The sequence below is a fragment of the Rousettus aegyptiacus genome, unplaced genomic scaffold (genome assembly GCF_014176215.1).
Source record: "Rousettus aegyptiacus isolate mRouAeg1 unplaced genomic scaffold, mRouAeg1.p scaffold_m13_p_4, whole genome shotgun sequence".
Classification (NCBI taxonomy): Eukaryota; Metazoa; Chordata; class Mammalia; order Chiroptera; family Pteropodidae; genus Rousettus; species Rousettus aegyptiacus.
Genome location: NW_023416307.1, coordinates 69,205,452 through 69,231,735, shown reverse-complemented (window position 1 = coordinate 69,231,735; position 26,284 = coordinate 69,205,452). Strand labels below are relative to the sequence as shown.

General features: G+C 37.2%; 1 protein-coding gene across 7 annotated transcripts in view; it reads left to right on the top strand.

The window, feature by feature from the left end:
- NXPE3 (neurexophilin and PC-esterase domain family member 3) overlaps positions 1-26,284 on the top strand; it is a 36,263-nt gene extending 9,979 nt beyond the window's left edge. For 6 of the 7 annotated variants that reach the window (XM_036218779.1, XM_036218776.1, XM_036218777.1 and 3 more), the window contains 4 exons: positions 7,504-8,258; positions 14,317-14,390; positions 22,356-22,562; positions 24,845-26,281. In XM_036218779.1, coding sequence (XP_036074672.1) covers positions 7,636-8,258; positions 14,317-14,390; positions 22,356-22,562; positions 24,845-25,395 — 1,455 coding nt within the window. In that variant the 5' untranslated portion in view covers positions 7,504-7,635 and the 3' untranslated portion in view covers positions 25,396-26,281. Of the gene's footprint in view, positions 1-7,503; positions 8,259-14,316; positions 14,391-22,355; positions 22,563-24,844 lie in introns of all 7 variants that reach the window. The other variant, XM_016154793.2, reaches the window with a different exon arrangement.

Sequence of the window (26,284 nt, the reverse complement as noted above, 5' to 3'; positions counted from 1 at the left end):
TTACAGCTTTGTAGTGTAGTTCGAAATCAAGCTGTATGATGCCTTCAGCTTTGTTCTTCTTTCTCAGGGATTGCTTTTGCCGTTCGGGATTTTTTATGGTTCCATACAAATTTTAGGACTCTTTTTTTATCCTGTATATTTCTGCAATTGTAATGTTTTATTTTCATTTCTGGTTTTATTTGAGTCTTCCAAAAATGCTGTTGGAATTTCGATAGGAATTGCTTTGAATCTATATATGGCTTTGGGTAATATAGACATTTTAACAATATTAATTCTTCCAGTTCATGAACATGGGATATCTTTTCATTTGTTTTTCAATTAATTTCATCAAAGTCTTGTAGTTTTCATTGTACAGATTTTTCAGTTCCTCAGTTAAATTTATTCTAAATTATTTTATTGTTTTTTGATAGTGTTGTGAATGGGATAGTTTTCTTTATTTCTTTTCAGGTGTTTCATTGTTAGTGAATAGAAATGCAACTGATTTCTGTATATTAATTTTATATTCTATATTTTTACTGAATTTGTTGATTAATTCCAACAGTTTTTTGAGTCTTCAGGATTTTCTATATGTAAGATAATATCATCTGCAAATAATGACAATTTTACTTCTTCCTTTCTGAGTTGGATGCCTTTTATTTCTTTGTCTTTCCTAAATGCTCTGGCTTATACTTCCAGTAGTACAGTGATGAATAAGAGTGGTGAAAGTAGGCACCCTTGTCTTGTTCCTGATTATAGAATAAAAGCTTTCAATCTTTTATCATTAAGTATATTAGCTGTGGGTTTGTTGTATATGGCCTTTATTATGTTGAGGTATGTTCCTTCTAAACCTAATTTGTCGAGGGGTTTTATCATGGAAGGATATTATATTTTGTCAATTTTTTCTGCATCTATTGAGATGATCATGTTTTTATTATCTCTCATTCTGTTAATGTGGTATATCACATTTATTATTTTGTGTATGTCAAACCATTCTTGCATCCCAGGGATAAATCCCACTTGGTCATATTGTAAAATGCTTTTAACATATTGTCGAATTCTGTTTGCTGATATCTTGTTGGAAACTTTTGCATCTATATTCATCAGGGATATTGGCCTACAGTTTAGTTTTCTTGTACTGTCCTTGTCTAGCTTTCATTATCAAGGTAATACTGGCCTCATAAAATGAGTTGGGGAGGGTTCACTCCTCTTCAATAATTTGGAAGAGTTTGAGAAGGTTTGGTGGTAATTTTTCTTTAACTGTTTTCCAGAATTCTCCAGTGAAGCCATTTGGTCCTGGGTATTTTTATGTTGGGAGGTTTTTTGATTACTGATTTAATCTCCTTACTCATTTGAATTTTCAGCTTTTCTGTTTCATCCTGGTTCAGTCTTGGTAGGGTATATGTTTCTAGGAATTTATTCATTTATTTTAGGTTATTCAATTTGTTGGAATATAATTGTTTATACTATCTTTTATTATCCTGTGTATATCTGTAGTTCAGTTGTAATGTTCCTCTTTCATTTCTGATTTTATTTGAATCTTCTTTTTTCTTAGATTAGCTATAGGTCTGCCAGTTTTGTTCAAAAACCAGCTCTGTTTCATTGATCCTTTCCATTGTTTTCATGGGCTCTTATTATTTCCATTGTGATCTTTGCTATTTCTTTCCTTCTGTGAACTTTGGTCGTAGTTTGTTCATCTTTTTCTGGTTCTTTGAGGTGTAAAGTGAGTTGTTTGAGATCTTTCTATTTATATAATATGTGTATTTATTGCTATGAATTTCCCTTTTAGAACTGCTTTAGCAGTAGGTTTCCCCATAGGTTTTAGTATATTGTGGTTCCATGTTCATTTGTTTTGAGATAATTTTTGGATTTTTCTTTGACCCATTGATTGTTCAGGAATGTGTTAATTCCATATATTTGTAGATTTCCCAGCTTTCCTCTTGTGTTAATGTCTAGTTTTTCACCATTGTGGTTGGAAAAGATATGTGGTATAATTTCAGTCTTCTTAAATCTAAGACTTGTTTTATGGCCCATCATATGATCTGATGTGGAAAATGTTCTGTGTGCACTTGAGAGGAATATGTATTTTGCTGTTGTGATTGGAATGAATTTATATCCCTTAAACATCTGTTAGGTCATTTGATCTAATGTATGGTTCAAGTCCGGTGTTTCCTTTTTGATTTTTTTTGTTTGGATGATCTGTTCATTGCTGAAGGTGGGGTAGTGAAGTCCCCTATTATTGTATTGTCTATTTCTCTCTTCAGTTCTTTTAGTATTTACTTAATATATTTAGGTGTTCCAATGTTGGGTAGGTATAGATTTATAATTGTTATGTGTTCCTGATAAACAGATATAATGAGCTTCTTTGTCTCTTGTTACTGTTTTTGGCCTAAAGTCTATTTTGTCTGATACCTGTATAGCTACACCTGCTTTCTGTTGGTTTCCAACAGAAATATCTTTCCATACCTTTAGTAGAGCCTGTGTGTGTCTGTAAATCTGAATTGAGTCTGTTGTAGGGTGCAGTGTTTGGGTCTTGATTTTTTTTTTTTTATCCATCTAGCCAATCTGTGCCTTTTTATTGGTAAATTCAGTCCACTTAAATTTAGAGTATTTATTGACATGTGGGACTTAATAATAATGTCATCTTATTAATTGCTTACTGGTTGTTTTGTATTTTCATTATTTCTTTTTCCCTCTGTTTCTCCCTTCCTTTGTTAATTGGTAATTTCCCATGTGGTATGCTGTTTTTCTTTCTTCCTCTTTTATGAGTGTGTGCTTTTGCTTTGTGGTTACCATGAGGCCTACATATCATAGATGAAGCAGTCCATTTTAAGCTGGTAACTTCAATCACATACAAAGCTCCACCCTTTTACTCTTTCCCTTTTATATTTTTGATATCATGAGTTACCTCTTTTTATATTGTGTAGTTATCAAATTATAGTAGATTTAGTTATTTTGAAAACTTTTTTCCTTTAACTTTTATGCTGTAGTTAAGTGGTTAACAAGCCATCCTATTATAGAATTAGGGTTTTCTAAATCTGACTGTGTCTTTTTACTAGTGTGTTGTATACTTTCATATGTTTTTATGTCATATTATTAGCATCTTTTCATTTCAATATGAAGAACTCCTTTTAGCATTTCTTGCAAGGCAGGGCTAGTGGTGATGAATTCCCACAGCTTTTGTTTGGGAAAGTTCTTATTTCTCCTTTATATCTGAAAGGTATCATTACTGGATAGAGTATTCTTGGCTGGCAATTTTTTTCTTTCAACACCTTATTAAAGAAATCATTAAATTTCTTAAAATTATTAAAGAAGTAAACTTTCTCCTCACTTCTCCCTGTCTCCTTCTTCTCAAACTTCAATTGTTCTAATCTTTATACATTCGCTAGCATTCCATAGATAAGAGACTTTCTATATTCTTTTTCATTCTGTTCTCCTTTGGTTGGGTTATTTCAAAGTTTCTGTCTCTAGTTCACTTATTCTGTCTTCCATTTGATCTACTCTGATATAGGTGTTCTTTATTGCATCTTTCATTTTATTCATTGACTTCTTCAGCTTCAGAATTTGTTTGCTTCTTTTTCATGATTTCTTCCTCTGTAAATTTCTCATTTTGTTCATGTATTTTGTTGAATTGTCTGTGATTTCTTATATATGCTTGAGTTTCCTCAGATAGATATTTTGAATTTTTTATCAGCTAGATTGATAAATTATGTGCCTTTGAGCCTGGTTATTGGAGGACTATTGCTATCTTTTGGTGACGACATTTTTTTTTGTTCACATTCTCTGTAGATTTGCATTGCTTCTTTTATGCTTGAAGAAGCAGGCAGCTCCTCAGATCTTGGTAATTGCCTTCAGGTGGGGTAAACTGATCGTTGATCCTGATGTATCTGGGGTTTTCTCTGCCCCTGTATAAATAAACCTGCTCCACACTTCTTGCTTCTTCTTGTGACACAATTCTTAAGCTTTTAGGCCTTCTCTGATTCTTATAACCCACCAGGTTAGTTGCTGTTAACTTCTTTTGTTTTCTAGAAGATGGCACTATAGTTCAAGCTTGTGGTTTCTCCCTTGCCCACAGATACTGGTCTGTTTTTCTGGTAGCTCTCAATTTACCAGACTCGCACGTGTCACCTCACTTGGCAGCACACACAAGAAGCTGGTCACAGAGTGGGGCTAGGTATGGGTTTGCCACTCAGAGTGTTGGGGGTTTCTGTGGACTGGGTGGAAAGGTTGTCAGCGAGGTTCTCCCATAGGCTTGGATGTACTTCCAAAATCCTGAGCTTAGCAAGAACTGTATCCCTTTCATGCTTTTTGATGTTCTTATCTGCCTTTCTCCCACAGCCTCCCCCCTCCCAGCAATCATAGAGATCCCACCTTAGTACTCTGGGTGCTGCTGGAGAGAAATGGGTTTCTCCAGCAGCATCTGCCCCAGTGAGGGTAAATGGGCACTAACTCACCGCTCCTCTTTTCCCTCTTGGGATAAGATGCTGCAGGATAGTTCAGCCCATGCTGTGCCATGTTGTGGGGAGGGGCGGTGCTGGCAAAAGTTCCTCTTAATTTCTTCATTGCACCCAGACTCATTTTCCCCTCTTCATTGCATGCTATTGTCTCCTTTTAGGAAGGCGGGAATTCTACAATTTCTCTTCTTTCTGAAGGTGTCTGCTCAGGTCAGCACTATCTAGGTTTTCCCCAGCTTCAGCTCAGAGGGGTTGGGGCAAGTTTACTGGCTCCAGTGGCTCTGCAGCTTACTGAGGTGTATCTGCCTATTACCAGATGCACATGTGGGCAAGACTCCTCCAAGGTCTCTTGGGATATGGTGCTGGATCCCACAACTCCCTCAGAGGCACTTTGGTTTGGATGGTTGCTTAATTAGTTTTTACAAAGGGGGACATAAAGGAGTGTCGTGATGCTAATATCATGATGCTGACATCAACTCTGTTAAAAATTTTCAAAGTGATTTTTTGTTATTCTTCTCTTACCCTTTTTAATGGAAAAATAATACCATGTACTCCTTTAAAAGGAAGGCTCTTAATGAAATTTTTTCAGCTGACAATGTCTGCATGTTAGTGTAAAATCTGACCCAACACCTGTTTAGGTACAGCCCAAGAACCAAGAGTGGTTTATAAAGATGAGCATTAGCAATAGAAAGGGAACACCGACTGTGATGTTATTCCCTTCCAAAGAATTCCATTCTTCTCGTTATTAGACCTGTATTACAAACAAAAAAAAAATGGTATTCAAGATATTACTAGTGTAATTTTTTTTTACAGCTTTATTGAAATTACTATTATAATTTGAATTTCATCGGATTCTAAAAGGATCACTAAAAATCTTTGTGTTTTGGGATCATTTTTACATTATATGGGATTATTTTTTATCTCGTATAGGATAAAAATATAAGGGGTTTGGCATAGATGGAGAGTCTGGGGCCTTCTTTAAGTGGATTGTAACAGGTAATATTAGCTACTGAGGAGAGTACTTTTTGGTTTTGCTTTGTTGTTATTGTTTTTTTCCCCCCTTGCATATATCATGGCATAATATAAGATACAGTCTCCTGGGTTAGGTACTGAAAAGATTATGTACCCAATTTCCATGTGTGTTTGGGATTTGTGCCACAGCTCTTAAATATTCTATACCTGTTTTTCCATTCTTTTTTCTCTTTGCTTTTTAGTTTGGAAATTTCTATTGATATATCCTCAAGTGTAGAGATTCCTCAGCTGTGTCCAGTCTACTAATGAGCCCTTCAAAGGCATTCTTTCTTTCTTTTTATTTTTTACAGTCTCTGATGTCTGGAATGTCTTTTAATTTTATTTTAAAGACTTAATTATTTTAAGAGAAGTTTTATATATGCAACAAAATTGGGAAGAAGTGTTTTGTGCCAGTCTCAGTTTCAGTCTGTTGATATCCAGTGTTGTGTCTGGACTGGCCCTTGTGGTTCTTATACTTGCAAGATGCACTCAGCAGTAACCATCAGGAAACTATGAAAAAAGAACAAGGGCCTCATAGGTCCTAAAGGGTACACTACATACCTGGGGCCACACAGTGAGGTCACAGATAGAAAAAGAGGGGTAGCTGTGGGCCTGGCGTTCTGCTTTTATTGGAGTCAAGGATGGAGGTTTGGGTTTCATGGGTTCGCTCTTTATTAGCGAATTTAAAATATAAGACTAGATATTTAAAGCAGAGGAAGAGAAAAGCAAGGGGCCCAAATGGTCAGTTATCTAAATCAAAGATCCCTGAAACAAAGGAGCCTGGGGAGGAAGGGTACAGCCTGGCTCTTAATCTAGTTGTGTAGCTGGCAATGTGCTCTTTTCAGCGAGCCATCTTTGATGTGGGCAATCAAAGTTGAAATCAGGCACTTGCATTACAAAAAAAAGGAAAACCAACTTTCAGGGTTTACACTACAGAAGGATTACAGAGATTTCCAAAGACTCCCTTTCCCCCCAGGTTTGTGGCCTCCCCAATTATCATGATCATTTACCAGAAAGGCACTTTTTTTTTTTTTTTTTTTAACCAAGGATGAACCTACATTCGTACATCATAATCACCCAAGGTCCATAATTTACCTTACAGTTCACTCTTAGTGTTGTACATTCTTTGGGTTTGGACAAATGATATTGACATCTATCCATCATTTTAATATCATGCAGAGTATTTTCCCTACCCTAAAACTCCTCTTTGCTCTGTTTGGCATTTCTTTTTGATTTTTTTCTTGGAATTTCTATTTCCTTACATTGCCCATCTGTTTTTGTGTTTTATCTGCTTTTTCCATAATGTGCTTTAGCACATTAATCACAGTTTTAAATTTCCTGATCTGATTATTCCAGCATCCTTGCTATATCTGAAGCTGGTTCTGATGCTTGATGTGTGTTTTCAAATTGTGTTTTTTGCCTTTGAGTGTGTCTTGTAATTTTTTGTTGAAAGCTGGATGGACATGATGAACTGACTGGGTAAAAGAAACTCTGATAAATAGGCTTTTAGTGGTGTGGTGAGATGTGGGGGTGGCAAAGCATTTTATAGTCCAATGACTGTCTCAGTCCGTTAGTGAGCTGGTGTTCCTGGACTGTGAACTTCAAAGTGCTTCTTAGTCCTCTCTCAGCCCCTTAAGTTGGACACAGTGGTTAGGATAGGATGGTTAATAACATATGTCTCTTACTCCAGTTTGGTTAGGCTCTGATAAAACTCTAATAGGTTAGCCTCTGATAAAATAGTTTCTCTTGAGGTCAGACCTTGTTAAGAAGAACACAGTTCTCTGATACATTTCAGAATGATTTCCTTTGTCTAGTATTTACTGTGGGAACCTGATTGAGCTCCTGGAGGTAAAACTCCCAAGTGTGATCCGCTATGACTATTCCTTGTCTTGATTTCACTGCTACAGTAAGATAGCCCTGTAAAACTAGTGAGCTCTAGTTTTTGAAACAATGTTATCCCAAACAGTTTTATTGAAATTTAAACTGAAGCAGAAATTTATTTGGTTGAATATAAGGAGATTTCTTTTAGCTGTGGTTTCTGTTTTTGTGTTTTTCCTTTCAGTACCTGGACCATGAAACTGTTTCAGCCACGTTCGTTGACAGTAGTGGACAGTTTGTTTCCTCCCAGGTGACAGGAATTAGCCGAAATCCTTACTGTGGCTATGAGCACCAGAGACTGTCCAGCCGGGAACGCATGGAGGAGGACTCCTTACTGGCTGCCTCACAGTGGCAGGTGCCTGATGTGGGCCCAGTTCCCTTTTTGAAGAGCAGTGACCCTTCTTCCAGCTACTTTGTCATCTTGAACTCTGCAGCCTTCTTCAAAGTGGGAAGCCAGCTAGAGGTGCTGGTTCATATACAGGATTTTCAAAGAAAGCCCAAGAAGTATGGTGGAGACTACCTGCAGGCCAGAATCTACTCCCCAAAGCTGCGGGCAGGAGCCGTGGGCAGAGTGGTGGACTACCAGAATGGGTTTTACAAGGTCTTTTTCACTTTGCTCTGGCCAGGCAAAGTCAAAGTGTCCATAACTCTGGTCCACCCCAGTGAGGGGATCAGAGTTCTTCAGCACCTACAGAAAGAGAAACCAGACAGAGTCTATTTCAAGAGTCTCTTTCGTTCAGGAAAAATTTCTGAAACTACTGAGTGCAATGTGTGTCTTCCTAGGAGTATGCCCCTGTGTAACTTTACAGACCTCTACACCGGGGAACCCTGGTTCTGCTTCAAACCAAAGAAGCTCCCGTGCAGCAGCAGAATCAATCATTTTAAAGGCGGGTACCTGAAAGGACTCCTGACTGCTGCAGAGAGTGCTTTCTTCCAGAGGTACGTGCTCCTTGCTCTAGAGGGTAATTTAAGAGTCCCTGTCCGCTGTCTTTGTCCCATTTAGGAGATATTGTCCCCTTTTGGAGACTTTCTTGTTTTGGTTATGTGCTGCTTATTTCTCTCTGAATTTGGCCCAATTCAGGAGAGGTGGTGAATAAGAAAATACAGATTTATTTTGTGACTTGTGTTTTAAAAGTGAAGCTTAGTGCTCATTCCAGTTCAAATTAAAGACCCTTTACCCTTGAATTTTTTGTTTTAACCTACATATCTTTGTTTTACTTCAGAACTGCATAGCACATTTATAGCTGTATAAGCAAGATCACTTATTCACAGAAGAGATAAAAAGTTGTCCAAGAACCGGGCTGCTAGACGTCTTGTAGTCAGGGCAGTGTTTTAGCTTTACATAATAAACTAAAAAAAAAAAAAATTTCAAATGAGATTATTGTTAAAATCATATAAACATTTATTGATAGAAAAAAGACTGTGAATATGGCAACATTGCTGGGTTGATTGAATGATAAGCATGGGAAGCCAGGAATACCACAGCAAATTAAGTTAACAGTTTTGTATTTTCGAATGTAAGTATAAAATTTTTTCATCAAAACGATCAATATATGTACTAAAGCATGGTACAAATGTACTGCATTCCATTCATGCAGTGATTCCATGCATGAATGGAATCATGGGATCATTATGAATTAAAATCTCTAGTTTTTTAATCAGTCCATATAGTTCTGAAGTAAAATAACATTTCCAAGAAATAAAAACTTTAAAAAGTTACATGGTAAAGTACAAATATTTGAAAGAATATAAAAAAAATATCTCTTATTTTTAAATGAAATATATACTTTTATAGCATTCCCTGGTAGAGAGATATTTTTGTTGTGTACATCTGGGCACTCTGAGGAATTTTGTTTTATGTCCACTCATTACTTGTTCAGGGAGAAGTTCCTACCATAAGGTATGTGGGCCATATGAGCTATAAAAATAAAACCCTCTGGTTTCCACTTTTGGAGTCACCTGCTGGTCATAACAGTTTTAAGTACACATTTGAGGGACTCATGCCATGCTTTCAGAAGGCCAGCAGAGGGAGCACTACTCAACATGTTTACTGCACTTTTTTTGCTCAGACTGCCTAGTTTTTTGTAGGGCTTAGTACAGAAGGGCTTTAGCATTAGTTATTATTTTTTTTTAATCCTGGATTAAATCTCAGACATTCTATTTATTGATGACTATAAGCAGATTATTTCATTTCTTGCACTTTTTGCCTGTATATGAAGACTTAGTTTAGTTTACCCCCTTTCAGATTGTGTCGTCAGTTCATTTAGTGGCCTAGCAGAGGAGGAAGCAAAGCTTGTAATTTCTGCAGATTCCAAGTAGGAAAAAAACGAGATTAAGGTGACAGAGTTAAATTAGTGTAAAATTTAAAAATATATCTAACACCAAATTCTATCACCAAAAATGAAAAAAAAACACTTGTGAATCTCGAAGGATAAAATGATGTGTGTCCCTGCTCTTATTTGCATATCCTGGATGATGGCATTCTGTAATGGAATCATTAAGAAATTCTCTTTATCTGGAAGTTTGCTAGGAAAACAGTGTTTGCGGTGGCATTAGTTTTTGGGAACCAAACATTTAACAGACTCCTAATACTGATTTTATTTTTGCATTGTTTATCCTATTAAAATTCTGAAAATTTGCACCAGGCTAACTGAAAAGAAGAAGAGAAAGATTGAAATTGATCATCTGAAGGATCTTTGAGTATACTGGTTTGAGCCTATGGTCTGAATATGTTAAGCTGATACCCATTTTTACCTCTTTTCTTGGTGGCTCATGCTTAATTCAGAAAGGATTAAGAAGCCTTGGTCTTTGGGTCCCTAAGTGACAGATAAAGAAAGTGATTTGATTTTTGTTTTTTACTATTAAGGGCAAAAAAAGTGTTGGTTTTGGGAAAAAAAACAGTACTTTGCTTATAAGATTCTTTTAATACAAGGGAAGAGACTTTTTTGAGAGAATGAGCTTATCACATAAACTTTCCTTTAGCATGATTTACACTTTTTAAAAAAACTTCAAATCTCTAGTAACACTGCAAGAATAATAGCAATGAGCATCCATATATCTTTAACTCGGATTTACCATTGTTAATGTGATTCTGTCTGTATGTGGGTTTGTATGTGTGTCTGTTTATAATTCCCCCCACCCCCAGACCATTTGAGAGTAAATTGTAGACATCATGGCATTGAACCCCATGAGTATGCATCTTCTTGGAATATGGACTTTCTCTAAATGTAACCATAACACAATTATCATACTTGGAACATTTATGTTTGATACAATACTATTATTTAATATGCAGTCCATATTCAAGTTTCTCCAGTTGTCCCAATAATGTCCTGTGTAGCTTCCTTTTTTTTTTTGTTCCCGGCCTTATTGAAATATAATAGACAATTAGTTGCTCATATTTACACTATAAAATTCAATGAGTTTTTTTCAATTGTAGTTGGCATACAATAATGTATTAGTTTCAGTTGTACAGCATAGTGATTAGAGACCTATATGACTCACAAAGTGATTACCCCAGTAAATCTCGTACCCCTATTCCCCCTACATATTTATTACAACATTATTAACTATTTTCCTTATGCTACACTTTATATCTCCATGTCTAATTTGTAACTATCCATTTGTACTTCTTAATCTCTTTGTCCTTTTTACCATCCCCCTAACCTTCCACTCATTTAGTAGCCCTCAAAATAGTCTTTGTATCTATGAGTTTGTTTCTGTTATTTTTTGTTATTAGTTGTTTTGTTCTTTAGATTCCACATGTACCTGAAATCATGTAATATTTGTCTTTATCTGTCTAAATTCATTCAGCACAGTACCCTCTAGGTCCATCAAGGCAATATCTTTTTCCATCCCCTTCCTTTTAGTGTGTATGTGTCTTTTAATCTGAAGTGAATGTCTTATAGGCAACATATGTAGGGGTCTTGTTTTCTTATCCATTCAACCATCCTATCTTGTTTTTTCTTCTTAAAGAAGTCCTTCCATCAATTCCTGTCATACTGGCTTGGTGCTAATAAAATCCTTTAGCTTATTTTTGTCTGAGAAGCTCTTTATCTGTTCTGTGACTCTAAATGATAGCTTTGCTGGGGGTAAAGAATTCTTGTTTGTAGATCCTAGGTTTTCATCACTTTGAATATTTTGTGCTAAGCCCTTCTGTCCTGCAAAATTTCTATTGAGAAATCAGTTACCAGTCTTATGGGTGCTCCCTTGTAGGTAACTATCTGCTTTACTCTTGCTGCTTTTAAGATTCTCTCTTAGTATTTAACCTTTGGCATTTTGATTATAATGTCTTGTCGTGGGCCTCTTTGGGTTCATGTTTTTTGGGACTCTCTAGGCTTCCCGGGATTGTGTGTCTATTTCCTTCACCAGGTTAGGGAAGTTTTCTATCATTATTTTTTCTAATAGCTCTTCATGTCTTGTTCCCCTTTTGGTACCCCTATGACCCAGATGTTTTAACCTTTAATAGTGTCCCATAAGCTCCTTAAATAATTATAGTCTTGACTTCTTTTTTCTTGCCGTCCTGATTGAGTGTCCTTGGCTTCCTCATCCTCTGTATTGGTGGTTTGAGCCTCCTCTTTATCCAATCTGTTGATTTCTTCTAATAATAATATAATGTGTTCTTCATTTTTGACTGGTTCCCTTTTATAATTTCCATTTCCATTTTTATGTTTTTTTTTTTTTTTATCTCTTTAAGTTCTCGTTGAGTTCATCTACACTTCCCCTAAGTTCATTGAGCATCTTTATAACCAGTGTTTTGAACTCTGCATCTACTAGAGTGCTTAACTCCATTATTTTTGGATCTCTGTTTTGTTCTCTCATATGGTTTCTGCTGCTTTGTCTTCTCATTTTGGCTGCCTTTCTGTGTCTTTCTATGTACTAAGCAAAGTTCCTAAGTCTCCCGGTTTTATTAGCATGGCTTTGTGTAGTAGGTGTCCAGTGGCACAGTCCTGAGAGGGGTTTAGCTGCAGGCCAAATTTAGCCTCAGCTGGTGTCCCTCTGGGGCCACCTTCTGGGGCCAGCTGTGTTTAAAGTTGCCCCAAGAGACCACGCCAGAAACCGAGGCTTGCTGCCACCAGTCTGAGTCTTGGGGGTTGGCTCAAAAGGAGCACCGGGACTCATGGAGGACACAATTGAATGTGGCTTGGATGGGGCTGCAAGTCGGGGGAGGCTGAATTTCAGGGAATCCTCTGGGCAGAGCAACCTCTATTATCCAGTTTGATGATGTCTCAGCTATGGCGACGCGGAGTCCTCATACTGGGAGCGGGGAGGGCCCAACCGAGGAACAATGGATACTTTCGGCACTTCTGCCCGGAAGAGAGCCTTGCCTCCAGCCCTTGCTCTAACAACTCAATGTCCCTCTGTAGGTCCCTGGTGTCCCCCAAGCAGCCTACTGGCGCTGGTGCTCAGAGTGAACAAGTCTGTCACTGCAAAAGTCCTGTTGGACATGGCCCCTTGAGCAGCCTTGCATCTTAGCCCCCTCCTACCTTCTACAGTTGCAAGTTGATTAATTATTTCTCTCCCTGGGGCTCTGTTCATCTAGATCCCAGGTGACTTTGTTTGCTGTTTGTTCTGTGTTTCTGTCCCAACTTTGATGTGGTTGCAGGAGGGATGAACAAAGCCTCTATCATCTATGCCATTTTTAGATGCCTCCTCTAGCTTCCTTTTTTATTTTAACTGATTTAATCTATGATCATACACAATGTGTTTAGTCATCTCTTTGATCTTCTTTAATTCAGAAGAGGTCTGTAGTTTCTTTTGTTTTTATGAATTTTGAGAACTTTTTGAGAATTTTGATGTCACTCTTGTAGAATGCCCATTAATTTGGATTTGCCACTTTATTCTTTCTACATGACTAGATTGAGGTTAAACATTTTTACAGGAAAATTACAGAGGTGAAGTTTTCTTTGTTTCCTTACCTTAAGGCTCTAAGTTCATGAAAACAGTTTTTATGTGTTCTTTTAAAAGTCCTGTCCTCTCTTAAATGTCACTTTTTTTAAGCTATGAAATTCTGTTATTCTCTAATATAGCCCCCTATGCTTTCTTACTTGTTCTTTTGTCTTTCTCCCCCATTTTGTCATTTTCATAAAGAAGGGGATCTCGTGCATTTTATTTACTGTTATATCCTTGACATCTAGGAATGCCTGGCACACAGAGAAGTTTAAGAATTATTTAAGAAACAATCTCTTGTCAATTGAATTTTGGTGAAACAAAAAATAACGACTGCAAGTTCCCCTATTAAGAGTTTGAAAAGTTAGCATTTTATTTTTGTTTGTTTGTTTTTGGTCTAAATGTAAGAGGCCTAATTATTGTGACCCAGTTTCTGGAATAGTTACACCGAATTTTCAGTACTCTTCTCCTGAACTCTTTCCCATTTTTTTTATGCAGCCTTCCACCAGATATTTTCTAGGCATGGACTCTAGTCCAGGGTCTGTGCTAAGTACCGAAGACAAAAGGTGAATGAGACACAATCCTTGTCTTTGAGGAGTATATGTTTTAATAATGGGAACAAATACTAAAGAGCTATAGTAATGAACAAATTACTGCATAAGCACATGTCTGGGGACAAGTGTCTCCAGTAGGACTCATCTCAGTTCTGAACAAGGCCTAAGGAATCTGACATGTGACTTAATGGTGAATAAACTTGTAGCCTGAAAGCTATGTAGTGATAAAATAGACATTCTCATCAGTGTGAGCTATTCTCTGAGTCCAGCAGAGTGATTCAAATCAGAATTTGTCATTTTACAATTTGGTTTAAAGGCTAAGCAGTGAAAAATTAAGAAGCTATTTAATTCTTACTCAGTTTATATATTCATATAACCTGTTTATTTCAAGTGATCTAGTTAATTAAATATTAATTGTACTGATTAACATCTTTAAGAATATTTCATCTTAATAAGGCTCTGTGAAATCATCCATTTTTATTTGCAAATAAAGAAAATATTGGAAAATAAATGTTCCTGAATCTAAACTTGTATTCTTTTTATTCCTCTTAAAGTGATGTCAATATCAAAATGCCAATCAACTCCAGTGGACCTGATTGGGTGACCGTGATTCCCAGGAGAACAAAAGGTAAAAAGGAGTGAGCTCAATGATTTGTTTTTTCTTGCTAAGTGGGTTGAAGCTTTGCAGTTTCACTGATGTTACAGAACCCTTTTTGCCATGGTTACTTCTGGGTACAGTTGAAAATATTGAAAGGTATTGTAAACACTAAAGCCACAGGGACTGTGTATATAATGCACATGACTTCCGCAGGGTGGGCACTAGCCACATGTATGTCTTATGTGAGTGGTGAAGGAATCGAAGAGCAAGGTCCATCTAAAGGGGGCAGCCTTTCCCCAGTCTGTGCCGCATTGTTGCCATGCAGAGATGTAGACCTAGTTCAGCAAGATTATAGATTTTTTTTCCCATGAAAAAATACCCCAGAAATCTTAATTTTTAAAGTGATATTTCCAGATTTGAAAACAATGACATCCAATTCAAAATTTTTAAAGTATTATCTGGGCTAAATAAAATTCGTCCATTGTCCGGATGTAGGCAGAACTCTGCCAGACTGTATCTCTGGTCTTCATTATCATGTGCCACAAGAAATCCCAATCTTTTCCTAATGAAGAGCTGTATTTGGTTTACTTGAACTCAGTGAGTTACTAATTTTAGTGGATGTATGTGAAACATAATTAATGGAAATAACTTATCTTTTATCAGCCTAGGCCTCAACCCCATGGCCAAGATGTTAGTAGACATGATATCCCCCAGTAGTGCTGCATTCCTCACACTTTCTCACGTCCGATACCTCAAGAAGCTCTGTCCCAGTACCGCATCTGTTCTCCTCTTCCACAGCCCCAGTTGTCTGGCTTGCCCCCCTTGTGAATGTCTTTGGGAGTACAGGGGGATGATTCGTGAGAGGAGCTTTAGATGGTTTACTTGTACCTAACAAGTCTTGAGTTTCATCTAGGAAGTGATTGCAGGTTTGTGATATACTCTTGTGTTTAGAGGAAAGGCAGATTCACTGACTTGTGAGGCTTTTGATGGATTTTTAGAGGAAGAAAGCAACCATAAGTCAGTAGGTGCAGAATAGCCTGGCTGTGAGAAAACTGGCTCTGAGCAGGTTCTGTACATAATTGGAAAGAAAAGGGCAATTGCTTTTATAACATCAAAGAAGTCCTGCTTGGCTGAACTTCACTGAAGTTCACTGTAGTGACCAGCAGGGAGCACTCAAAGATTCTAAATGAAGGATTCATATCCTCCCCTTCCTCCCTCCTTTCCTTCCTTCCTTCTCCGAATTTTTTTTTGTTTGTTTTCAGATAATTTTAGAATTAAGTAAGAGTTGCAGAAGTAATACAAGGTTCTCATATAGGCTTCATCCAACTTCCCCTTATGCTAACACCTAAAGTACAGAACATTTATCATCAGTACAATATTATTAACTAAACTATTTAGTTTATTTGGATTTCAACAGTTTTTTCACTAATGCTCTATTTCTGTTCCAGAATCCAGTGCAGGATCCCACATTGCATTTAGTCACCATATTTTCCTTAGTCTTCCCTCTGTGACTGTTCCTCAATCTTTCATTATCTTCCATGACCTTGACACTTATGAAGAGTATTAGTTAAATGGTTCTTTAAGAATATCTTTAAATTTGGGTTTGTCCAATGTTTTCTTAAGATTAGAATGAGATTATGTGTTTTTGGAAAGAATAGCACAGAAATGATGTGTGTCCTTTAAAGGGGGCACATAATGTCAATATGCTAATGATGTTAACCTTGATCCCTTGGTTAACGTGGTGTCTGCCAGGGTTCTCCTCCATGAACTTATCATCTCTCTCTTTGTATTTAATCAGTATTCTGGGGAGATACTTTGAGACTGTGGTAGGCTGAATAATGTATCCTCCTCCCCAAGATATCCAGATCTGAATCCCTCAAATTTGGAGTGTTGCCTTATATGGCAAAATAAACTTTGCATATATGATTAAGTTAAGGGTTTCGAGATGAGAGATATTACAGATTATTTGAGTGGGCCTTAAATGCAATCACAGTGTCCTTTTAAGAGGCAGGCAGGAGATTCCATGTAGAAGACAGAAGATGATGTGAAGATGTTAGTGGAGAGAGATTTGAAGATGTCATATTGCTGGCTTGAAAAGGGGAGAAAAGGAGAAAGGGGCCATGAGCTAAAGAATACAGCTCTAGAAAAGGGCAAGGAAACAAATTCTTCCCTAGATCCTCCAGAGAGAGCATGGCTCTGCTGACACCTTGGTTTTGGCCCACTGATACTGATTTTGAACTTCTGGCCTCCAGAACTGTAAGGGAATAAGTTTTTGCTGTTTTAAGCCACTAAATTTATGGTAATTTGTTATAGCAGCCACAGGAAACTAATACAGAGACTACATAAACTTTCTATTTCTGTTTAAACTTTCACCTACTAATTTTAGTGTTCATCAGTAGAGCTTGCCTATAGCAGTTATTTCTGTGGTCTAATGGTGACTTACTGTATGTCTCATTCTTAAGACATTTGTTAATTGGAATTTTTCTGTAAAGAAGAGTTGCTCCTTCTTTCCCTAATTTATTTATCAGTATGGATTCATGATTAATAATTTCATTCTTTGGGTTATAATCCAATTCAATTTGTTCAAATCATTCCAGTTTTGGCAATTGAGAACTTTTCCAGTTTGGCTTCTTTGCCCTTTTGACGTGCTCTCGTGCTTTTGTTTTCGTTTTTGTTTTTCGAGTACTTCCTTTCTGGCACCACAGATATTTCAGGCCCGTCTTTTTATTTTTTTGATTTTATTAATTTCAAGTATACAGTGCACCGGTTAGACATTTATATAGTTTATAAAATGATCCCCCTGACTGCTTCAGGCCCATCTTGTATTTTATTTGCCTTGGCCTCGGAAGAGTTCATAGTCTTTCCACCTTTATTATTTCACTTATGAATCTTATATTGTGGGAGGTTTTTCCCCCTATGAAATTTTGTTATTTATGTATTAAATGATTTTCCTACAAGACAAATTTATTCTAAGATGCATATTTAGAGTCTGATGGATCGCTTGATTGCCAGAGCTACCTCCAAGCATGAGTATAATTCTAGTCAAACGCAAAGCAACATAGTTTTTTAAAAAATTATTTTATTTTTATGTTTTCAAGTTTTTTCAGTTATAGTTGACATTCAATATTAATTTGATGTGTATAGCATAGTGGTTAGACATTTATATAATTTACAAAGTGATAAGCCTAGTACTTAACCTAGCACCATACATAAATAATATTATTGACTATATTCCCTAAGCTGTCATCCCTGAAAGCAACACAGCTTTTAATTTGATTAGACTACCTTATCAAGGGCAAGCATCTGGTTTCTTACAGGCTTTCCCAGTGTCACCATTACTGTTGAATTTTCCTAAGCATCTGTACTGTGGTTCCCAGATTATCATAGCCTCATGGCTCAGGAACCTTGATGGCTTCTGACTTTATCAGCCGCTAAACTGGAGCTCATACCTTTCTGGGAGTTTACTGAGGGTTTAGGATAGAACTAGATCTAATAGCAGCAGAATAAATATTACATCTATAACTCTTTACTGTTTTTCATTATCAGAATATATGTAATGGAGTACACAGATCAGAAGCATATGGAGTTTTACATTTGTACATCTCTTTGTAACTGTGGTAGGCCAAATTCTGAGTTGATTCCCAGTGATCCATGCCCTTATTAATCCTTACCCTTCAATTATATGACAAAGTTGACTTAAAAAAAAAAAAAGATTATCCTGGGTGGATCTGACCTAACCAGATAAGCCCTTATCAGGAGCCAGGTTCTTCTTGAAGAAAGAAAGGTGCTTGAGTATAAGAAGGATTCCAGGTGAGAGAGATTTTTGGTTCCTAGCTTTAAAGATGAAGGAGACCATGTGAAAAGTAATGTAAGCAGCTTCTAGGAGCTGAAGGGCAGTCCCTGGCTGACAACCAGTAAGGAGATGAGAAACTCAGTCACAAGGAAAATAAAGGAAAGAAGAAAGTTCCTTATGACTGCAAGTAACTGAATGTGGCCAACGCGAATGAACTTGGGAGCAGATTTTACACGGAAACTTCAGAAAGGAACACAGCCTCCAGACATCCTGATTTCAGCCCATGAGACCTGAGCAGAAAACCCTGCTGTGCCACACCCCAGATTCTACACCTACGGAACTGTGGGGTAATAAATGACCCTTGTTTTTAAACCACTTATTTTGTGGCAATGTATTACACAATAGAAAACTAATACATTATCACCCAGATCAAGATGTAGAATGTTTAGAACACAGAGAATATTTCTAGCATTCCAGTGTAGCCCTTTATTATTAAAAACATACTTTCACACTATTACAATATTGGATTTTCAGTAACCCTCTACATTAAATTAGAAACTAACCTACTTTATAGATAATGAAACCAAGGTGCAAGTTCAATTAACTTAGAAAATCAAAGGGCTTGTATCCTACATATAAAATCCAACTAACTTACACCATTTGGAGGAAGGAAGCCCACTCCCACAACTCTATCAGTAACAGAATGTATATTTTTGTAAGTCGTACCACCTCTACCACTACCTGTCCCTATAACTCTGAGAAACTTTGTTAAGTGCCTCTGTGACTTGCGTTTTTCACCTGTAAAAGATATGTTGATTAGCTATTCTCTGAGTTCCCTTTCAACATTCTCTGTATCTAACAGGTATTTTAACCTATATATTTTTTAAGCTTTCCTCTATAAAATGCTTAGCTTTCAAGGGACAAAAATATGAAGAAAAAAATCCCCCAAATTCCCAAGGTTTTGAAGAAGGAATGCAAGGGTAACCTCAAATTCAAACCATTAAATTCCATGTAGCTAGAACCTTCTCGTTGGCCCAGCACTTGACTGGGCATGCCTGCACAAACTGACACACACTGCCCTCCTTCCTTATGTCCTTGAGATGGCACCCAGGCGTTCCTGTGCTTGTTGTGCTCCATGGTTGGGGTGTTGCTTGACTCCACTTCTTTCCTGTCTCGTGTCTCTTCCCCTTCATGAACCATGCACTCCTCTTTGGCTATCTTTTACTGTTCTTCTGTGAGTAATTCCAAGCCATAGAATGAAGGCCGTATGCACACGTGTACACACACACACATATACTCCACCCTTAATTCACACTATATCCCTCTCCTGCTCTTTCTAGATAGCTTAGGGAAATTTCTCTCTCTGCTTCTCTTTGTCCCATTTGTGGCCCAAATGGCTCTCATAATGGCTAATGAATGACATAGGATGACGCCCTTTGGAGGAAAATGTAAGCTGTGGGCTTTAAGAGACGCCAAGACAGTTTAGGGAAGCAATGGACCTGCAAATAATCACAACGATCCCTTCTGATTTTGCATAAAGATCTTTATATTTGCCTTTACAGACACCTTTATGTAAATGTCTTCCTTCACCATCTATATTCAGGATAACCATGAAATTGAGTAGAACTGTTTTTTAATTATTTTTAGTCCACACGTATAATATATTAGGGATTATATTATTGATTGAAGAGGCTTTCATATCTCGGTTATCTTACGTGGAAATACATTTTGTGTTTTAAGAAATGCTGACTTTCTAAACAACTTCAGACTGCTTAAAGTCATATTAGTCAGGAAATGTTTTTGTCCCAACTTGACCATAAGAGGGCAATGTAGGTACATGTATTTTACTTCAAAAATATGTTATATTCTCTAGTGCTGTATGTTTAAAGAATTAATGTCAGGTTTGGTAATCGAATTGCTTAATTCTGGTAGTCTATATAATTAACATTTGAATAAAAATGGCAATTGTTTCCTGGGCGACATGCACTTTATAGGATGCATTCGACACAGAATAGTTGAGTCTACTGAATTAACCCTGGTAAAAATTGTAACTTCAAAATCACTTTTAATTCTCATTTTAGTAAATGTTCTCTTTGGGCCCCAGGTGTCTGCTCTGGAACGGTCTGGCCTGTGCAGCCATGACATGCTGATATAACCGAGGGAACTTTGGACAAGTTGTGGTAACATGGTAAAGCCACACTTGGTACATATTGAAAAATTGTTTTTGAATAAGGCAAATAAATATTTGAATGAAGACAGTAAAGGGGTGTTAATCTTTAGCTAGAAGTCTAATTTATCTTTATCCCTACATTTTCCTCATTCACTCATTCATCCTTTCATCCATTCAATAAACATTTAAGTACCTACCAAGGTGCTTAACATATTTTGTTAACATATTTGACATATTTTATCTTTTATCTAGAATCCCATAGTTTGAAGAATTTTAGGGCAACATATGGGTGAGGAAATTATAGATATCTGGGTGGCATTCAGTCCAAAGCATGTGTGGTTATTGTCTCTTAGCCACCCCTTCTACCAACATCTGTGTTGAAATGGATTGTTCTGAATGAGAATTCAACTCTGATACATAAACGTCCACAGCACATGATTCACAGACCTCTCCAGCACATTGGCGATTTTGATGCCCTCAATTCTGGTAGCAACAAAAACTTTTACGTTATCTTTCATTTTCTCTTTGATAATCACATTTGCCAAACAAAACTTTTAGAAATGCTGATTACTTTTCAATTTAGGCCCCGAACCTGCAACAAATTAGCAGATGCCTAAGAAAAAAGGTTAAATAGGCATTATCTATCAAATAGGTCATATTTCTTGAGAATAAACCAAAATAATTTTGAATTAATATGGATAATATCACAAAATCAAATTAGATGAAAATAGTCACAAATAGGGACTCAAATTTAAATCTCTGAGTTATAAAAGCATTTGGATTTTGAATTATTGAAGCATTGTGGTTTAACAGGTGAGACTATAGATTTACTGGGTTATGATCAATGTTCGAACCTTGGGGTGTAAAGGAAATGATATAAAATGGTGGTTTTCTAAAGATTGTGGATTTGAATAAGTGTTAGAAATGAATAAGTGTGTGCTATTGGGGAGAAAGCCAAAAAGAAATGGCTGATCTCTACAAACACCTTTTTTTTGAAAGGCAGGGTAAGCACAGTGGTTAAGAGTATGGGTTAGGGGCTCACCTACTTGGATCAGGTCCTGGCTTCACTACTTACCAGCTCTGGGGCTTAGGTTATGTTGCTTAACTGGTCTGAAAGGTAGAGATAATAATAGGACTATATTAAAGGGTTACTGTGAATATCATGTGAGATAATACATTTACATGCTCAAAACAGTGTCTGGTGTGAAGTAAACTTGCAAGAAATATTAACCATCTTTGTCTCTTTGTCTTGAAGCATGTAACGTGTGTTGTTTCTACAGTGACATTTTCCAAGGGAGGTGTTAGGGAGAAGGATGTTGACTCTTCCTCTGAAAGGGTCCTGTTATTGTGTTACCATGTGTAAGCTAGGCTACAACCGTGACTACACAGGGCTAATGTATTTTTAATATTGTTTATTGTGCATAAAGACTTTCTGAACCTTCTGTATCATGGGGAATGATTCTTTAGACTGTATGTCATTGGTTCTCTGTATTAAGCAGTGGTTTTCAATTCAAATGTTTGATTGGGACCTATGGCTTAAAACTTTCTTTATAATGGGCTGAGGAACAGTGGACTATTTCTGTGCATATGTAAAACCTGAGTTTAAGTTGTTACTTGTCTGGCAGGCATTTGAATGAGAAACTCTTCTCCTATTCTGAGATAATGCTGGACAATGCTAATTTCTACACATTTCCTTGGTTTTTGTCTGCCTTTATTTTTGGCTTTGATAAAAACATGCATAATCAGAGGGAATGCTCAGCGTCCTCTTTCTCCCCTCTGTCCACCCACACCCTCACGCCCATTTCAGATCTTCCCATTTTTGTCCAAAGGAGAACCTTCTGTAAAAGGGGAAAAGTCTGGGATTTCTTTGAGATGTGATGGCAGGAAATGTTTCCCATATGCCATCAGGCTAACAAATATAGGGACATAATTGTGTTTCTTGGAACATTTTTCATGTGTAGTTTGTTGGAGGAGAATTTCAGAATTTTTCTTTCTCTCTTTCTTTTTGTTTTAATTTCATTTTTCTTTTCAGAAATAAGCAACCTAGAACTATCTCAAGGCTCTGGAACTTTTCCTTCTGGGTATTATTACAAAGATCAGTGGAGGCCTAGAAAGTTTAAGATGCGCCAGTTTAACGACCCTGACAATATTACTGATTGTTTACAAAGAAAAGTGGTGTATTTATTTGGTGACTCAACAATCAGGCAATGGTTTGAATACCTAACTACATTTGTTCCAGGTTGGTACTTTGCTTTTTGTCTTATAACTCTTTCCCATATGCACGAAATCAGTTTTGAAATAAGCAGACTCACTTGGGTGCCTGAAGAAAGGCATCAAATGAAAAGCAGTTATTTCTCTGTGGGGCTAAAGAGGTATCCTAACCTGGGGAGACATGAGATAGTTTCTGATCAGTGGTGAGGTTGTGATATATTGATCAGCTGTGTGACCTTGGGCAAGTCATTTGCTTTTCAAAAGGGCTTCATTTTTCCATGCGAATTGAGGCAGCTTGACAATATCACCTCATGGGTGTCTCTCACTTCTAATATTCTAGAGGTAGACATTTCCAGTTGCTTCTCTTTTAGTTCTTTTTGATCCAACTCCAAGTTGATATAAGAGATTTAACTGGAAAGAAGCAGCCAAACAGACTGGAGCCCTTTTTAAAAAATCCATGCAGCAAAGCCATCCTTGTGTTATTCATTGGCGTTTTATTGGGTGACTCTGAGATGAAGCTGCTCTTACTGAGGGAGCCTGTCCGGGTAAGTTCCAGTGGTATTAGCTTCCTGGTTTCACTGCTGGACTCTGGGGCTACTCTCCAGATTTGGAATAAACCCTACTTAATGGAGTTCCATACTTTATTCACAATGGGCTTTTTCCTCTTGCTGGCAGGGGTGTGGATGGGGTGAGGAAGGATGGATTCTGAAGACCTTGCTTACAATTTAGAGAGTTAATAAATAGTTATGTGGGAACTGTTTTTTATGGCTATATATGGGAAGAGACTTTCATAAAACCGTTCTCAGTTTATTATGAGTTGTTTGTGATGTTTTTCTTTTTTCTCTCTTATTTATTACGTCAACTTAGTTTTACATTTAATTTTTAGAAGGAAAAGAGGAAATAGATATGACCCCGAAAAGTGAAACGTTAATTCCAATTTTTGTTTTGCTTGTTTTTTTGTTGAACTCAGACAGCTGAGATCTGGTTGATAAAGCATAAATTAAACATCAAGAGAAAGGAAGTAATTTGTATGGCACTATGCTAGGCATGATTTGATGCTGACCAGGCAGGTCCCTTCAAGGGTTGCTTGAGTCTTAAGTTCTTATGACGTAGCTTGGTTATTTCCTTTTATAGCAATGATTACAGTGTCTTGATCATTTTCCACCATAGCGTTTGCAGAGATTTTCACCTGATAAAACTTTGTGTCAGTGCTTGATGTTAATCAAAAGAAAGTGGTAGATTGAGCTTTTATTCCATTTAAGTGGGGATAAATGCTAAGTAGTAATGAATTAAGCAGGAAAATCTAGAAGATGAACCTGGGACTGCACAGAAAAAAAAGTGAGACTTTTACTTTAACCCTCAGGAGTAACATAGGACAGTTATATTTTAGTGCTACTTCTTCAGAAGGACCAAATTATCCATCTGAGCATTGCTGACTTACAGCACTGTAGTAGTTGGCCCTGAATAGGTCTTAGGGAATGTTAATTGAATTAGGTTGCCAAAAGTTACTTAGTTCGTTTTCTGTAAGGCACTTATAGGAATATTTAGGAAAGACAGGCCCTCTTTTCTCATGGAGCATATGTTACTTGATGAATTGTACAAAGGTTTTTAGGAGTAATGGAATCAGTGATTCCTGGAATCTTCAGATGATCCCGGAGGAGCTGGTCTTTGAAACACAACTTAGATAAAGGGGGGGGGGGGGGTTGCAGAATTCTAACTTCTGCTGCTGTCTTTGTTATTCTTATGACAGAGATAGAAGTTCTTTAAGATATTAACATGATTTTCCATGCATAGGGTGAAATCGAAAGTCAGAAGAAATAGTTGCTCTTTTCTTTCCTTTATAGCAAAAAGGTATTTGGTTACACAATAGCAAAAAGAGGTATTTGGTTACTATTATGTGTTCATAAAGAAAGAATATTTATCTGTTAGAAGAATAATGCGTAAATGCCAAGTTAATTTTTAGATATTCAACAATCAGTGCAAACAGAAAGATTTCTAAACCTAATAAGTTGTGGAAAACAGGTTATTTTGCTTCTGAGGTATAGACATAGATTTAGAATCTGTCGCTGGTGTTATTACTTGTGATGTTTATGGAGTGATTGAAATGATAATTATGTTAGAATGAAAGTCCATTGAGGAGAAGGGGGCACCAAGGTGCAGTGAGAACTAGGTATTCCTTTTATATTTGTATTGTACCTTTTTGTTTTTGTACTTTTATTTTAAAATCTGTTCTTTGAAGCCACTAAGAGTAAAGAAAATATGTGTGCTTGGTTTAAACACTTTTATGAATTTGAATTTTCCTTGTTCCAGATTTAGTGGAATTTAACTTGGGCAGTCCCAAAAATGTGGGTCCCTTCCTTGCGGTGGACCAGAAGCACAATATTCTGCTGAAATACCGCTGCCACGGTCCACCGATCCGCTTCACGACTGTCTTTAGCAGTGAGCTCCATTATGTGGCGAATCAGCTGAATGGCATCGTGGGAGGGAGGAACACAGTGGTTGCCATAGCAGTGTGGTCTCATTTCAGCACCTTCCCCTTGGAAGTGTATATCCGGCGGCTCAGGAACATCCGCCGAGCAGTGGTCCAGCTCTTGGATCGAAGCCCTAAGACTGTGATAGTCATCCGGACAGCTAATGCCCAAGAACTGGGGCCTGAGGTGAGCCTTTTCAACAGTGACTGGTACAACTTTCAGCTGGACACCATCCTTCGGAAGATGTTCTCAGGGATTGGAGTATATCTCGTTGATGCCTGGGAGATGACCCTGGCCCATTATCTACCCCACAAGCTACATCCAGATGAAGTTATTGTGAAGAACCAACTAGACATGTTCTTGTCCTTTGTGTGCCCCTTAGAGACCTAGCCTACCCTGGAGGGGACTGGAGGAATCACTTTCAGTGACCTTCTGTATCACTTGCATTACAGAAAGTTTATGGGTGGCTCTATGGGAAGATAACTACGTTGTTATGCAGAACACTTCAAAAAGAGCTGGACTTTGTGTAGTAATTAGTAAGGAGTTTAGAAAATACAGATTACATTATAGTTACCTATAGGATGTTCTCCAATCTTGACTTGACCATGGGAGAACCATTATTAACAGCTTCTGTACACTGTATTGCCATTGTAACCAAAGAAGCTAATGAGTGTGTTTGAACTAGCTTCTCCTGGGAAAGGATATTACTGTGCTAGAAAGTGTGAAAAATGTTCTGACCTAAATGGAAGGGACTAGTTTGGCTGGCATTGGAGTATTTGTAGCTCATCTGGAAAAGGAAATTGACTACATTTGCATGAACAGCGCAGTTAGTGCATCTTCAGTGGGTGAACTAACAAGGCTTATAGTTGGTGGCTCCTGTAACACACTGAAGCCTGCCGTGTCTCAGGAGTTTCTCTTGATCTAATTTTTAAAAATTACTTGAAAAGACCAGTGTCCTTGGTCAGAATTCTAGTGAGAATATGTAAAATGTCCTGCTTTTATCTAGAAAAGGAGCAAAAGGGAGATACAAAAGCCGTATGTATAAAGTGTCCGTGTTCAATTGGTATTTGCATTGGATGATTGTTATTTATTTGAACTAAATTTTACATGATGAATACTTATTCTAAAATAACCACTTTTGAAACCGGAAGGGTGAAATCTGTAAATGGAAATTTATTTTTGTGTTCTGAAGTTTGAAAGTTTTGAGAATTGACTTTTATGTAAAGAATGTTATTGTTTATTATAAAGATGTGGAAATTATTTCCATCTGTTTTAAGTA